General features: G+C 40.5%; 1 protein-coding gene across 4 annotated transcripts in view; it reads right to left on the bottom strand.

Annotated features, from left to right (window-relative positions):
* Positions 1-10: 10 nt before the first annotated feature.
* Positions 11-17125, bottom strand: part of PDE7B (phosphodiesterase 7B) — a 221687-nt gene continuing 204572 nt past the window's right edge. For all 4 annotated transcript variants that reach the window (XM_035108920.2, XM_060272704.1, XM_035108921.2 and 1 more), the window contains 5 exons: positions 14572-14663; positions 12146-12290; positions 5544-5640; positions 3799-3879; positions 11-1918 (listed from right to left, as the gene is read on the bottom strand). In XM_035108920.2, coding sequence (XP_034964811.1) covers positions 1701-1918; positions 3799-3879; positions 5544-5640; positions 12146-12290; positions 14572-14663 — 633 coding nt within the window. In that variant the 3' untranslated portion in view covers positions 11-1700. The remainder of the gene's footprint in view (positions 1919-3798; positions 3880-5543; positions 5641-12145; positions 12291-14571; positions 14664-17125) is intronic.

The following is a 17125-nucleotide window of genomic DNA, read 5'->3' as shown; positions in this document are numbered from 1 at the left end:
CTCAAACAAGTGCAGGAAATCTTGTATTTTTCTCTGAATTTCAGCAGCCCAAAATATGATGTAGCTATCATAATGAAATGTGCTTGGTGAAGCACTAGTAGATAAGCAAAACCATTAATGGTTCTACTTGTATATAGGAGAAAGCGAGTACAGACAATAAATTTTCTATATATTCAGTAACCAGTTACTCCCATATTTCTGCTAATTCTGGCATGCAAAACTGAGTTAAGGTTTTGAAAGAGATCATGAGATTCAAAATGAGCCGTTTGTGATTGTTGTAGGTAGGGTACTTCTCAGTATATGATAAAAAGAATGAGCTTATGTCTGACAGGAAATATGACTTTCAACAAATTTTTGGTGGGGTGTGCCTCTACTCCCAATGCTTGTGCATACATCTCAGCATATTCAATTACTGCAAAATTTCAGCAAGATCCATGACTACGATGAAGCCCTTGCTGATTTTCCCTAGTGTTTACTTCTCCAAGCTTCATCAGGTTGCAGTTTGCCACCATGTTCCTAAACAAGGTAAAATTTTGTGAAAAATATAGACAGATCATTTGAAAATACGAGGAGGTAGGGATTTGGCAATGATTCAACTGAGATGCAGCTTAACTATGGAGCCGCAGGTGTATCAAGCATTCAAATAAATTGCCCTTCTAATCAAACCCTTGGGCAACTGAAAACAGGCCGGACCAAAATGAGATGACTTTTGATAGCCATCAGAAAGTAATGGATGCTAGAGGTTAAGGCCTTTATCTGCAAACAAAAGTGTATTAATAGTCTAACATCTTTACAAATGCTTCCAATACTAAAACTAACAGTATTTTGTTCACAGTGCCATTGTTTATATAGGTAGCTTTCCCATAATACTTTGTTATTTCGGTATGGGATCAGTAGCGCCTTATATGTACAGGAGACACACATGTGCGAATATAAACAGGTCACAGATACAGTCATCAAAAGAGACATCTGGAAACATTTAAACTGTACAACTCTTCCCTTTTTGATTTGATAGGAAATACTGTTCTTGCAGTGAGAAGAATGCCAGTCTTTTGCCTAAAGTGGCATAAAATGGTTAACAAAATGGGGCACCACCATGAAAAAGCTTTGTGTACACAGAATAACCTTACATCAAGGTTCTTGGATTCCTTGTCCAGTGCACCAAATACAAAAATTAAAAAGGCTTAATTGTTTAAAATGAGACACTTTTCTCTTGCGTGGCCAGATGTCCTTCTGACGGTGCTGGTGGTGGGTTTTAATGTGCAGCCCAGCTGCCAGACTGAAGACTGTACATTGCTCTAAAGCTGTCATTCAGAAACACGCGTCACAGCATGACCCAAAGTGAATGCAATAGATAACCAAGAATGCACTGGTCTTGCCTGTATCCTCTAATCCTCTTATTAGTTGGTACCTGCCTACTGCCCCAGCTTCAGCACTACTGAAAAGCTTCTCATTCAAGCAGTTTGTGATCAGAAGTGATGAATGGCTTCAGATAGTAAGATGAGGAAGTGGGATTTGGCAGAACTTTAGGGCCAAACCCCGAAGTGGTGTAAGTTTAGTTGAGGAGGACATCTGTTGCTTTGGCTTTCCTCCCTGATTTCTTCGCTTCCTGCATTGTTGACCATGACCCAACAGACCCCTTAGGGTTTTGTTCACTGTTGTGAAAGGTAGTAGCACTGTAGCAGAGTGCTAAGCCAGCACTATGGGGCTTCTCCTTCATTTAAAGTCTGTTCTTCGTTTTCAGTCATTGGGACTGTGTGGTCAGTGCTCCTGCTGCTGCTGTATTGCTTATGAAGCAGACTTCTCCACTTGGTCTTGTTCCTCCTCAGATGATTCAGCATATTTTCAGATAAGGGTGTGTTCCCAGTAAAGTTGGCCCATTCTTCAAAGAGTGGCTCTACAATGTAGGTCATGAAGCCTGAGGGAAAACACGAGGCAAAGCATATCAGCAGCTAAGTCAGCTAGGCCTTCCTGCTAGTACAAAGCTTAAAATAAAACCTGTGGACCATGTTTTCTTCAGCAGTGTTGGGAGGGGGGGGGAAAGCAGGGGGAAAATGGCAACATTGGAGCCTCATGTAGCTTCAGGCCTTCAATTTATTTAAATTTCATGTAAATTTATTTTAATTAAGCTCACAACACCACCAGTTGCTTCTATGTCAACTCCTTTCTTCTCCTGCATTCAGCAACGGAAATTGTCTAATAAAAAAGGGCAATGGTATAACACTGGAACTGTTCGGACTTGCCCCATGCAGAAGCTTGAATTGGTTGTCTAATCCAATTTTAAGTTTAAATTGAATTAAATTTGCATTTGTTTAATTCCTGCAGAGACTTTGAGCTAGCTCATCTATTAGCGCCCCTGTCTAGTTCAGGAAGTCTTAGGGCTACTTTGCACATTCCAGAAAAGGATATTACAATTGTATATTTTCATGGTGACCACTGTTATAATGTGAACGGGAACTGGATCTAAGAACTCTTGATAAACACCTGTTCAATGTCTGAAACAGTAATTAGAGTTGGGCCATAAATTGTTACGAGCTCATTTCATGTGATGCTACTATTAAAAAAATATCAGACATTTATCTTTTTGAATTTGATCTCTGGGTAAATTCATATTTAATTACTCAAAGAAGACAGACACCAAAACAATTTAATTTGTCATTGATTTTAGCCGTAGCTGGTCAAACTTGCATACCCCAAAGCTCAGAGAAAAGTAGAAGCATTTCTTTGATCAAAACATTTAAAGGTTATAACTATCTTTTTTATTTGGCAGGCACAGGACCAAAAGACAGATGATTTATTTTTTAATGGAAAACAACCATTTAGTTATTCAGCTAACTTGAGTCTTGTCCTTCAATTCTGTCCTGGACTTAAGAGGACTTTGTAAATATCCAGGTTTGGGGGAGAATGGAAGTTTTTTTTTTCCATCTTAGTGACGAATCATTTGAAAGAGGTAGGTGAAGTAGATCCTCCAATTGCTTATTAAAATGTGCAAAACTGGGGTGCATCACACATCGCCACTTCACAGGCGCATGTGCTTTGATGTGTGCAAAGGGGGAAAGGGGAAGATGTGGAGGATTCCTGGAAAACTACGAACAACTTGGTCTTTCACAAATACAGGGTTTCAGATTTTGTTTCCTTGTTAAGTATGTAATTGAGGCTGTATTGTAGAAGGTAAGAACAAGGTTCATCTGAGGTACTTCATGCAGCACCCTTTTTTACTGGGTTGGTGGTAATGAATTCTGTTTTTTTAATTATAGCTAGTAATAGAACCAATGTCTGTCCCATTACACATAGATTTTTCTCCTCAGAAAGCTGAAAGTGATTTGAAAGCAGGAAGACTGAGCATGGTGTCTACATTATATCTACTTTTCTGTCTGGTAAGCAGGCTTCAGGTGGTGGTGGGACTATTCTGGTTCTTCAAAAATTTTGCAAAATGGGTTTTGACATAGCAACAGGACATGGGGAAAGAGCTTTTACCACCACATGCAGCTCTCCATCTGCTGTCTGTTTCTAGCCTTTAAAATGTCTGAGGCTTCATTTTCATATTTCATCTTTCACTCTCCTACCCCACCCCCCACATTTCACTTGTCTGACAAAGCATCAGATCATGCGAGTGAAAAATTCCATACGGATGATCTGCCCTGTATGTACTTTTTAGTTACTTAAGCAGCTTAAATTTGTCTCCTGCATTGTTTGCAAAACTAATTTGACTTTGGGTAACTTTTACATAAATAATCTATTTGTGCTTCGTCATTTGGTTTTTGATCAAGCTAATGATGGAAGGCATTGCATACTCACCAATTTGTATACTTGGTATTGTGTCTTTCTGCTGATTACAAAGAGGGCTTACTTCCAAGTCAAATTTCTTCTCCATGTCACCTACCAGAAAGAAGGAACAACTTTTGAAGGCTTATCTGGGTGGTGGTGGTTCTTTTGTGTCTGTGTGATATACAGGACACAGGTTAACAAGAGATTAGAAACGTCTATTAATATACTAACCACATTTGAGGCTGCAAATGTGCAAACAAACAAAAAGCTTCGTCATTGTCTAGTATTCCTGCACTGCTGTATAAAAGACACATTGTAAATAGCCTTTAAAACCATGCGTCCTAACAGTGCTATCCTAAAAATGTCTCCCAGAAGCCCTGCTGGATCAGACCAAAGGCCCCCTTAGTCCAGTGACTTATTCTTACAATATTTCTAAAAACCAGGTACCTATGGGAAGCCTGCAAGCAGGTAATGAGCACAACAGCACTCTCCCCATGTTTGCTGCTCCTCGGCAAACCTGTATGATACTGGAGGGCAGGGTGCAGCCACCATTGCTAGTAGCCACTGGTTGCCTTATTTTCCATAAATTTGTCTCTAAACTAGTGCTCATTATTACATTTTGTTGTGAATTCTACAGTTTAACTATGTGTTGCAGGAAGAAGTATTCCCCGCCCTGTCCTGAATCTCCCACCATTCAGCTTCATTTGATGAAAATGGTTTTTAGTATTTTTAGAGGTGGAGGAAAATTTGTCTCTATCCACATTCTCCACATGATGCATAATTTTATCCATCTCTAGCATATTCCCCCCTTCAGCTCCCTTTTCCACACTAAAAAGCTCCAAATATCCTTCAGAATGGATATGTTTGATCTGAAGGAGCGTCTCCACCCCCATCGTTCTGCCCGGACACTGAGGTCCAGCTCCGAGGGCCTTCTGGCGGTTCCCTCATTACGAGAAGCCAAGTTACAGGGAACCAGGCAGAGGGCCTTCTCGGTAGTGGCACCCACCCTGTGGAATGCCCTCCCACTAGAGGTCAAAGAGAACAATTACCAGACCTTTAGAAGGCATCTCAAGGCAGCCCTGTTTAGGGAAGCTTTTAATGTTTGATGGATTTCTGTATTTTAGAATTTCTGTTTTTTTGGAAGCCGCCCAGAGTGGCTGGGGGAACCCGGCCAGATGGGCGGGGTATAAATAATAAATTATTATTATTATTATTATTATTATTATTATTATTATTATTATTATTATTATTATTATCTTTTTGCAGTCCATGGGACTCTCAAGAGTCTCCTCCAGCACCATAATTCAAAAGCATCAATTATTCGGCGATCAGCCTTCTTTATGGTCCAGCTCTCAGCTCTCCTTCATGGACATCTGCCTTGTCGTGGCGAAGGGGCTTGAATAACTCAGAGAAGCTATGAGCTATGCCGTGCAGGGCCACCCAAGATGGACAGGTCATAGTGGAGAGTTTTGACTAAACGTGACCCACCTGGAGCAGGAACTGGCAAGCCACTCCAGTATCCCTGCCAAGAAAACTCCATGGACAAACACAACAATATCTTGTAGTCCAGCTAATTAAACAGCCTTAGTTCTATTAACTTACTTCTGCCCTTTAATCCTAGCCACTTATTCAACGAGGCCTTAATTCTGTCAACCTATTTTTGTGAGAGGCTTAAAGTGAACATTGAGCACTGTGGGATGAGTAAATGCCATTTCCCATTAACAAAACCGGATTGAGTGTCTGGAAACCCAAAGTGAAATGTATGACCTGCTGACCTTGCCTGTAGAATTCCTCACAAACCCGTTCACTCCACTGTCTGCTCATCTCCCATAGCCGGCAAGGATTGCAGATGTCTGCACACTTTAGCGCAATCTGGAAATAAGGACAAGATGGTATGAATGACGCAGTAAAAGATACTGCACTCCATACACTCAAAATGAATGTGTAGTATAGGCCTGATGTCTATTGTGCTAAGAACACCATTGTTGTTTATGGGCACAAGGATTGCTCAGTCCAGTATTAAAAGTTTAATTCAGCACATTTTTGGGGAGTTACTAGATTTTTCATGAATAGGAATAAAATTGTAAGGGGAGAAATTGCAAATGAAATAAACACACAACTTGAAAAGTAGCATCTAAAAGCAAGTGTCACCCACTCCTTCTAATAACCCACAGAATACTTGGGTCAAAATAATAATAGTAGTGATTTTATAAAACAAGGTCAATTCCAGCCAATAAACTAATATATAGAGTTCTGTTTTGCATAAAGCAAATATATTGTCTTAAATGTTAATTAACCGTTTTTATGGAAGGATCATTCTGGATCCAGGTTTGTCCATTGGAACCTTGGTACCTGAACATTTCCAGAATGCTTCTGCAAAACCATATGTTTTTATTCTGCCATATATGATACATTGACTTTGATATTGCCATGGTCATGATTTTCTGCTAGACTTTAGAGATGCGTTACCCTGAGTTTCCTCCATTTGTCAGCTTTGTTTTCTCACTTTGTAACATAACTTGGCTCCTGTTCAGATATAGGTCAGATAACACGCCCTTTAATTTCAGGTGCATAATAATTTTTAACTGGTTCTGGTCTTAGATTTGTAGATTGTTGCATGATATGCTGTCAGGTGTTTCCAAACTACCCTGAATGTTCCATGAGCTGGCCCACAGCAGCTCTGTGAATCAAATCTTTGGAAAACTTAGAAAAATAGACTGAGCACAAACTACTTGATATGTTCTAGCATAACTTCAACTTTTTAAAGTTTCTGATACCTTGGTAGTCCTTATATCCATCATGGACTTAGTAAAAATATATATGATCCAATAGTTTTCTTGCTTTGCTCACATTAGCAATGCTACTTAATCATAATAAACACCAGTTCATTAATCATTTAATTAGATCTTTCAATTAATTAGTCTAAATCCTGAATTAAACCTCATAAGATATTAATCACAGAATTGATCAGTTGATTGGACAGCAAGAGCATTCATACCCAAACACTTAAATCTCGATACACTATTCATTAAGCAACCAGAGAGTGCATTACTCAGTTTAATCAATTTGCTCACTTCTAAATTTAACCTCCATAAGTTGTTCATCAACATCAGGAATTTCCCTTCTGAGGTAAAATGCTTTAGCCTATATCTTTTGGCTAAAGACAAAATCAGGAAGACACTGTAGGGGAAGAATGCTTGAGCATCGTGCTGTGGTCCTAGTGGGTGAGGGTATATATCAGGACAGCTGTTTTAAGTTGTGTGACTTGTTCTTTTTATGATTACTAGGCTTTTATTCTCATTTCCCTCATCCCAAATACTGCTTCTGATCACACATGAAATATCTCAGCCCCTGTGAGGAGGAGTTCATTTTGTTGTCTCCTTTTATCTTTCATGCAAATATGGCTATGCCATGAACATGCGCAATACTATTTTGGTCAAAGAACATAAAGTACAAGGTGTGAGAGACTAGAGGCAAGATAGACAGGTAAGACTGTAATTACGCTTCGGAAGAAGGAGCCTCTGCTTCGTGATTTGTTCCTCTGACTCCTCCACAGTAGCAGCTATGTTAAGCAGTCTGCAGGCGGGCTTTCCATTTGAAATGGAATAATGATCTAAGATTTATATATATATATAGCTAAAAGCTATGAAGTAGGAGGCATCTTCTACTGTCATTTCTTTTGTTAAGCAATCAGCACAAGTTATATTTCAGGTTAATAACCATAATAGTGGGACCTTAGTTTGAAGATCCTATTACCTACTGCATTATAGCTAGAACAACCAATTTGAGTCTTTCTGAGCCTAAATTAGATTTGGCTCTGTCACTGCCCTCTGAAGAACAGCCAAGCGAGACATGATAGGTAGAATGTAGCAGATTAGAAATATTTAGGGATGGCTTGGCATTCACTTCTAACAGAGTTAGGGGAAATGATTATTGATACTAGGCAAAAAGAAGGGCTACCAGCTTCTTTTCTGGTAGGGCTCTCCTGCCTTTAGTAAGATGCCTGATTAGCAGAATTTGCAGAAGTGAAATGCTTCCTAGTTGGAGATACATTGATTGTCAAAGCTGCACCTGCTGAATTGTGCACGGCAGGCTGCTTAGATGTTCCATGCAGCACATGAGTAGTAGTATGCTGATAAGATAAATAATAAGGCTAACTATGTGCAGGAGTGTACTGTATCATTTTCATAGTTAACAAGACATCAGCCATTGATGCATAGGAATATGCAGCATAATTCATTAAAACTTGAAGTTCACTGTTGTCTAAATGGCTTTAGGATACGTCTCTGTGGAATAACTTTCGGTGCACACTTGAGTAAGAAAAAGTATTAAATACATCAGGCAAGTGGAGAGGAACAGCAGCTCACTTTAACTGCTATATAGTAGCACCTAGCATCTCTGCTGCTATAATGGTATAAGTATTCACAAAAAAAAAAAATCCAGGACCTCTTCTATAATGGAAACAAAATGCATTAAGGGTGAGGCTTTGATAGAAAAAGGGACTTGTATATCTTTGCTGAACTTTTTAGAAGTTGGGAATATCCTCCCACTAAATATAAGTAGTTTAATTGCAGCTTTTTCTACTCAGACATCATATGCAAAATCCATTTGAGATTTTCATGTGATGCAATTTATTTTTGCTGGTATTTCTCTATAAAGGGGAGATATTTAGAGCAGAGCTCTGTCTCAGTAACAGAGGCTGACGTACCTTCAGCCCCAAAGTTTACATAACGTTCACATAATATATGCAGCCAGATCCTAGTTTAAAGCAGCAGAAAATGGTTAGAATTTGGCTGGCATGCTGACATGTTTCCAGTCATCCCATGACCCTGCACATGAGAATAATTATGTTCCCATCAGCAGGACCACAAATTTTTGAGAAGCCTGGTTCCTGAAATTTGGTATTTGTTTGTGTGTAAATGCTCAGAGAAAGCAAACTATGGATGCCAAATTTTATGCTGTAAGAATCTCAGAAAGAAAAAGTAATAGAAAATCCAACAGAGAAAAAATATAGGTGAAAACCCCCCCACTGTGAATCTTGTAGGCAGCTTAACAGATTGGAGAGAACCAAGGGATTCAAGTACTCCCCCACCCCACCCCAGCAACCAACATTGTTTAAGATGCTCATTGCTAGAATGGTTAAACCTCAGCCATGTGTAACCAGAACCAGCATCACTTCTCATCAGCCCCTTTATCTCCCTCTACCATTTTTGTACTCTAGAGAAAAATATGTACATTTAATTCCATCTCAGTTACTATTGAGATTTTTTTTATATGGAAGTGTATGATAAACATTTGTCTGAATAATACAGTGGCTGGGTTATTTGTGCACCACAGAACACAACCTCAGTGGTCTCACTCAGTCTAGCCTACGGATGCTTCCAGATAGAGGGCTTCTAGCACTGACTGCCAAATTATTGCTCTTTTGCTGGAAGGCTCAAGTTGAAATGTCATTCACTGCCCATGCTTCCAGAGGTGTGGCACTTGTTTGGTGTCAGCATCTTGCTATGTTCTGTCTGCACCACGATGGGCCATAGACCAGTGGGAAGTATTGCCCCCTCCCCCTTACTGACTCCACATAGTCACCACACCCTTTCGTTTCACATTTAGAAGCAGGTGACTTTCACCACCATTTCAGCACCCAGTTTTGAACTGGTGTTTATGCACTTTTCCCCCCATGGCCTGTTTTGATATTCTACCATAATACAATTGCATAACTTTTGAGTGCAACCCAGTGCAAGAGGATCATGTTGTTGTTGTTGTTTAATCGTTTAGTCGTGTCCGACTCTTCGTGACCCCATGGACCAGAGCACGCCAGGCACTTCTGTCTTGCACTGCCTCCCGCAGTTTGGTCAAACTCATGTTCGTAGCTTCGAGAACACTGTCCAACCATCTCGTCCTCTGTCGTCCCCTTCTCCTAGTGCCCTCAATCTTTCCCAACATCAGGGTCTTTTCCAAAGATTCCTCTCTTCTCATGAGGTGGCCAAAGTATTGGAGCCTCAGCTTCACGATCTGTCCTTCCAGGGAGCACTCAGGGCTGATTTCCTGAAGAATGGATAGGTTTGATCTTCTTGCAGTCCATGGGACTCTCAAGAGTCTCCTCCAGCACCATAATTCAAAAGCATCAATTCTTCGGCGATCAGCCTTCTTTATGGTCCAGCTCTCACTTCCATACATCACTACTGGGAAAACCATAGCTTTAACTATACAGTGGAACCTCGGTTTATGAACACCTCGGTTTATGAATTTTCGGTTTATGAACGCCGCGGACCCATCTGGAACGGATTAATTCATTTTCCATTACTTTCAATGGGAAAGTTTGCTTCAGTTTATGAACGCTTCAGTTTATGAACAGACTTCCGGAACCAATTACACCCATGCTTCAGTTTATGAACATTTCAGTTTAAGTACTCCGCGGACCCGTCTGGAACGGATTAATCCACTTTCCATTACTTTCAATGGGAAAGTTCGCTTCAGTTTATGAACGCTTCAGTTTAAGTACTCCGTGGACTGTCTGGAACGGATTAATCCACTTTCCATTACTTTCAATGGGAAAGTTCGCTTCAGTTTATGAACGCTTCAGTTTATGAACAGACTTCCGGAACCAATTGTGTTCATAAACCGAGGTACCACTGTACGGACCTTTGTCGGCAAGGTGATGTCTCTGCTTTTTAAGATGCTGTCTAGGTTTGTCATCACTTTTCTCCCAAGAAGCAGGCGTCTTTTAATTTCGTAATTAAGGATCATAGCCTTACTTTCAAGTAAACATTGGTGTGTTTGGGTTCTAGGTCCTTCCTTTTTCTTCACAACCCAGCTAGGAAATTTGGACAACTGATTTTTCCAGTCAATTTCATGTTTGCCTTTTCTAGGCAGTTTCGCAACTAGAATTTTGTTACATTGTAATTGTGCTCTTTGTATACCAAAAAACTTAAAAGCGCAAACAGCAGTGTTTAGAGAATGAGGAAAACTCCCTCTAGGAGAGGGAGCAATTTAATTCAGGTGTTTTTAAAGAAAAGGGGCTTTGCAAGGACATTACAGCCATCTCTCAACCAAGCAATGCATTTCTTAGTTCCCTTTCTCTCCCAGGCATTCTAAAAAAAAAAAAACAACAACCTTGCAAACAGGATTCCTTGCAACCAGAGAAACTGTTCTTTGTAATTAAGGGGCCAAACAGTTGTGCAGTTGTAAAAAGAGGAAGTAATTAATTAGGCTGAGCCTTAAAAGAAGTCAGAAAAGTAACACCGGGAATCTTTTTACACTACAGTGATGTTCAATAGTTGCTGTTCTGTTGCCTTCTTTCCCTGTTGTCTCCTCTGATGTTTTGAAACTGATGCCTGCTTGTTTAAATGGCTTTCAAGAAACAAAAAGCCGTTTAGCTTCCCGCTGTAGCGGCTACCTATTTATCTACTTGCACTTTGACATGCTTTCGAACTGCTAGGTTGGCAGGAGCTGGGACTGAGCAACGGGAGCTCACCCTGTCGCGGGGATTTGAACCACTGACCTTCTGATTGGCAAGCCCTAGGCTCTGTGGTTTAACCCACAGCGCCGCCTGCGTCCCGTCTGATTTTTAAAAATCATGTAAAAAACAAAAAACCAGCACTTTCAGCATGAGACAAGAGGACTGCAGCCATACAAGATTCCATCTGGAACACACCTATTATGTTTATTCAAAAGTAAACAGTTCTGTTTTCAATGGACACCGCCCCTCCCCTTTTCTAAGCTCCAGGCAAACAGCTAAGAAGAGAGAATTCCCCTTATTTGTAGTTGAGGACATGAAATGGCTTTGCAACCAGAAATGTAATGGCATCTCTAGCATGTCTTTTAGCTTCCCAGAATCAACTACCACTGTGCCTCAGTTTTACTTTTTTCCTGTCTGCAACTCCAGAAGGAATGTGCTGTTATTCCATTCCTTTCATCATAGTCAGATTTTTTGGGAGATAGGTAAAATGACAGAGGTAGTGCTGTGAAATATAGGAAAGTTACAGGATGATGACTGTATTGTATAGCCCTTCCGTTAAACATGAGTAAACAGGGTGTATCACTTGTACAATAAATGCCTCCTCTGGGAGCAGCTTAGGTCAACCAGAATACCCCAAACGCTACACTACACATGCTCACAAGCACTTGTTGCCCCTATATCAATCTTGATGTAACTATATGGTGGGGAAAGCTCTGTTCCATAAGTAGCAGGAGAGAAGTGGTATGCTGTTCGCTGTTCTGCATGTGTATTACAAAAGGACCCAACATAGAGCGTTTGACAGTTTGTCAAGCCAATCCACACATTGAATCTATGAATACACACACACACACACACACACACACACACACACACGTGTTATGTGTTCACAGAAAGAGGTAGGAAAATCTTTACATTTACCTGAAGCATAAAATGCCTATCAGGAGCATCCTCCATTTTCAAATCCTGATTTTTGAGATGAGCTTTCAACCGGATCAGAAATTCGTTCTGCCTGTTGATGTCTGTTGCTAAAATCAGGGAGCCCAGCTGCTGTTCAATATCATGCCTGTAGTTTAAAAAGGGAAAGTGTGTTTTGAGCAAGGCATTATCAGTACCTCTTCATATCATCTCTCCTATCTTCTGGTGTTTGGGGATGCCAATTGTTGTAGCAATCCTTATTTAGCACATCTGGTTTAATGCACCATTGCTGAACTCACATTGGTATATGTCAGAGGGTCATCGTGGCTACTCTAGAGTAACTCCGCTTGAGCCCAGTTTGTCTTTAAAGACGTTTATTGTGCAAAGTATTTACAGTGCAGAGACAACTTAAAACATGACCTCTCATTCCGAATCAGAATCCGGCAATGGCGTCTGTTCTTACGCCAGCAAAGTAGTCTGGGCACCCCAAAACGCCTCCCCCTTGACCTGCGTAAAAGTATTATTTTATTGAATGCCCTCCCACCAGAGGTCAAAGAGAACAACAACTACCAGACCTTTAGAAGGCATCTCAAGGCAGCCCTGTTTAGGGAAGCTTTTAATGTTTGATGTTTAATGTCTGATGGATTTCTGTATTGTAATATTTTGTTGGAAGCTGCCCAGAGTGGCTGGGGGAACCCGGCCAAATGGGCGGGGTATAAATAATAAATTATTATTATTATTATTATTATATTATTATTATTATGCGTCACGGTGCTCTCATTAACTCTTGCACCGGAAGGAGCAATGCCCTCTCAGTCTCCTCCCTGTCAGGGCGGTGGCAGGGCTCTCCAGCATCTCTGAGCCCTTGCCTGCATCTCTCCACCCCTGAGCTTTCCCATTGTTCCGCACACTGTTTTATCTCTCCCTCCGAGTCTTTCCCCTCCCCCCGGCTGCTTCAGACCCACTGCTGCTCCTTGTGCTTGGCGAGGTGGATGTTAAGATGATGGGGGCTGGCTCCCTGTAGGGAGTCACCCTTACAGTATACTTCTTCACAATTATGCTCCAAAAGTTTTCTCCCCACTCCCAGAAGCAAACACTCTGAACTGGTGTAGCAACTATCAACACATGACCACTAACCTGGTAATTGGTTAGAATCGCTCAGTTAATCAGCTCTCTCATCATAAGAAGCTCAAATAGCTCAAATAGCAAGTGGTGAAGGAAAATGTATGGCTTTCCAGAGAAGCTTTTTGAGGCTTTATGCCAGTGATGGCCAAACTTGGCCCTCCAACTGTTTTGAGACTACAACTCCTATCATCCCTAGCTAACAGGACCAGTGGTCAGGGATGATGGGAATTGTAGTCCCAAAACAGCTGGAGGGCCAAGTTTGGCCATCACTGCTTTATGCTTACTTTATTTGCAGCGGGATGTTTTACATTGCACTGGTCCAAGATAGAAGGTTCTTATTCATGTATACCTCTTATGGTTATTATTATTATTTTATTGAATTTATATACTGCCCTATACCAGAAGGTTAAATGGAATGTAAACAATATAAGGTAAGCCAGTATTTTTCCTCTTTGGTCTGTCTTATCTGCTGTTACTTTAGTCAGACAATTAACTGTGAGATTATTTATCCATGAAAAAATAGTAGGATGGGAGATTTTTTTTTTATCCACAATTCCCACCCCATACTGAAATTTGTTCGCATTTCTAAAATTATATTGTTTCATAAAATGACTTAGTAGCACAGCGAATTGATTAAGGCAGAGTCCAAAGACTGAATATTGGCACGTTCAGCTCAAATGTATGAGGAAAATCAAACTAATCCAGTGGGTGTGGGCAGCGCAAAATCACCTTGCAAAATTACTTTGGGATCAGAGGTGGCAGCATATTTCTCCTTTAATGTACTTTGCTGTCTCTTCAGCAGCAGCAGAGCTGCTTGTGTTGACTACTGAGTGGTGGCTGTTTTCCACCAGAATGGCCTGGCTTGTAGTTCAAGAACATTATTTAGTAAAATTGCTGGTCAACACACAAAAGAGCACCCACAAGGGATGTGTGGTGGTGATGGCCCCAGAATAATAAATTTCTGGGTCATTTTGAGAAAATACAATAGCAGTCACTGATTCACACCAAACACTCCCTTTCATCACTGTAATTGCTGAAATGGGAACCATGTTTCATCTCAAATACAAAATTTGTGTGTGTGTTTCAGTTGAGCCCTAGAATGCATACAATACCAGTCAAACTGAGCAATTTTAATGTTGTAATTTTACTTTTTTCAGATGGCTATCCCTAGGATGCATATTGTCTTCCATTCACGTCAATACCCTGCTTACCTACCTGTATGTAGGGGAGTTACAAAGCTGTCAGAGTCAAAATTTTCTGGGAAATACCATGTTTCTTAAGTTTCCTAGTGGGTGGTTGCTTACCTCTCTTCTGTTGGCAGATGTGCAAGCAGCCTTGACTCTCGAAGCATGCCTATTGTAGATCTCCAGTGATGATTTTCTAATACAGAGACGTTCTGGAGGAGGAAACAAATAACCCAAAAGATTCTCAGCCCAATGAAGTCCATGTGCATGGAGGAACAGGCATCAGTGCACGTATCCCCAACTGAATGGGAAACTGCACAGGCCAATGGTTGCTGCATGAATTATTTCCTGGGCCTATTCACCAGTCAGGACTACATTGCTCCAATTACACACTTGAACCGTTGCACATCAGTTGCTTGGAATGAAATGGGTAGCAGGGCTCCCTCCTTAGCTTTACCAGTGTAACAGCATTATGAGTACTCCACTAATGTAATTCCCTTATACGTGTGTAAATTTTGTATGATAGTTCTGGTGCTGCTATGCTGAACACTGCCTGTAGCTCGTGATCTATAATGACAAGGCAGGAAAGCAGGAAGAAAGCAAGAACTCATGTTTTCATTTGTAATTGCCTATGAAAGTTGGAGGCAAAGTCTGCGCAATAACGAGGCGTTTTTTTCCTAGTGGGAACTGTGGTTCCAAGGTCCTTGTCATCATTGTTCAAAGCTCCCCTGCTGTCCTTGTGGCATCAGGGGCTCAAATCAGACCTTTGTACTTTGGGAGGCAAATTATGGTACTTGGTACATGCTGTTCCCATCTGGAAATCTCCGGTCACAAAAGGCAGCTTTGTCATGCATAAATGATGGAATGTACTAGAAATAACAAATCTTCTTCTGGAATTATTCATGCAAACACCTTATTCCTGTATGTTAGTGGTGTCTAATGTATGACATAAACAGTACTGCTGTTTCATTATTTGCAACTAGAATTTTTGCACACATCAAAATGCATCAGTAAATGACTGACAGGCTGTTATGCCCAAATGTGTAAGAAGAACCATTGACTAGGCAGGTGAGTGCTAAGGGTTTTTTTTTTAAAGTAATTCAAACATGTTTTGAAACTTTTAAAATAAAGGAGATGCTGCTCTTTATGTATGTGATAGTGATATAGGGGGCACTGTTCCATGTCATGCTACATTTAAAAGCATACTGTTCTAACAGGCTTGAAACAAACATCAGACTTACATTTTTACACACTGTACTCACAAGGCACTTTCAAAACACACCTGAAATTGTCCTTACACGTGGTATTTTACTACAGCTCTTCACATACTTTGAGATATAAGCTACTTTAAGGTGCTGGTAGGTAGCCATGTTGGTCTGACGTAGTCAAAACAAAAAAATTCCTTCCAGCAGTGTATCTTCCTTCTGTGTATCTGAAGAAGTGTGCATGCACATGAAAGCTCATACGAATGACAAACTTAGTTGGTCACTAAGGTGATGCTGGAAGGATTTTTTTTTTTACTTTAAGGTGGTGGTTTTTTGTTTTTAAATCAAGCTATATATAAATTGTATGGAATAAATAAAATTGGGATGAATGTTCATTGTCATATAACCACCCTGCAAACAAGTTGGACTGAATGTTCAATAAAAACCAGACCTGCATAAGCTTTGTGAAAGCAAATCAGGATGAGCATTAATAATAAAAAAGTTGTCTAGAGGAGCCTTACAGTAATGAATGCCTCAGATATGCCTCCACAACTATAGTGAACACACTAAACCAGGCATCCCAAAACTTCAGCCCTCCAGATGTTTTGGACTACAATTCCCATCTTCCCTGACCACTGGTCCTGTTAGCTAGGGATCACGGGAGTTGTAGGCTAAAACATCTGGAGGGCTGCAGTTTGGGGATGCCTGCACTAAACCAACAATGTAAAAAAAAAATGGAGGTAATTTAGTCTGAATCTTGTTTTGTTACAAGGTTAAGGTTTCTTGTTTGCTGTAATTGGCTTGTTGTGCCCATCTTCTGATGGTACTATGTTATTGCTCTCTAGATTCTTTCTTTTGAAGTTAGCATGATGTGGGTTTCCTAAAATAGGGTGCCCTCTGAGATGTGGTTGTTCATGTGAGGATGAGGACACTTGAAAAATATACTTATGAAGATTCCTGACATAGTTTATCTGTGTGTCTATGTGATTACGGTATATTATGCAACATTTTGGTTTATCTGTGAAGACTGTACAGTTCTCAAAGAATAATCTGCATTTACTTCATAGGATAATAATGTTCCTCAGAGTTTTCTTTTCCCCCCATCCAGAACCCCTGACATTTAGAGGAGTCTGGAGCAGTGCCCCAGATCCTCACAGTGGTATATTTATGTTTGGCTATGGCTTGTCAAAACAGATAGAGCAAGTTGAGTTAGTCACAGGATATCTCAGCATCCTTCTGTCATAGCCTTGGCTCTCATAGCCCTGTCTGTTGCTTTATCTTAGTGTAGAAGGACAGTCTGGCCTGTTACACAACTGACATCTCCAGGGAGAAAGTATAGATGGTAGTGAGAACTGAAGATAATCTTTCACACACTCTCTCTCTCTCTCCCCCCCCTTCATCCCCAGTTAGTTCAATAGAAAACCAGGATTCCCCAGAGAGCTGGTTACAGACTCAATCACACTAATTTA

This window comes from Zootoca vivipara, chromosome 3 (genome assembly GCF_963506605.1).
Source record: "Zootoca vivipara chromosome 3, rZooViv1.1, whole genome shotgun sequence".
Taxonomy (NCBI): Eukaryota; Metazoa; Chordata; class Lepidosauria; order Squamata; family Lacertidae; genus Zootoca; species Zootoca vivipara.
The sequence above is the reverse complement of the archived record's forward strand: the minus strand, read 5'-3'. Positions and strand labels throughout refer to the sequence as shown.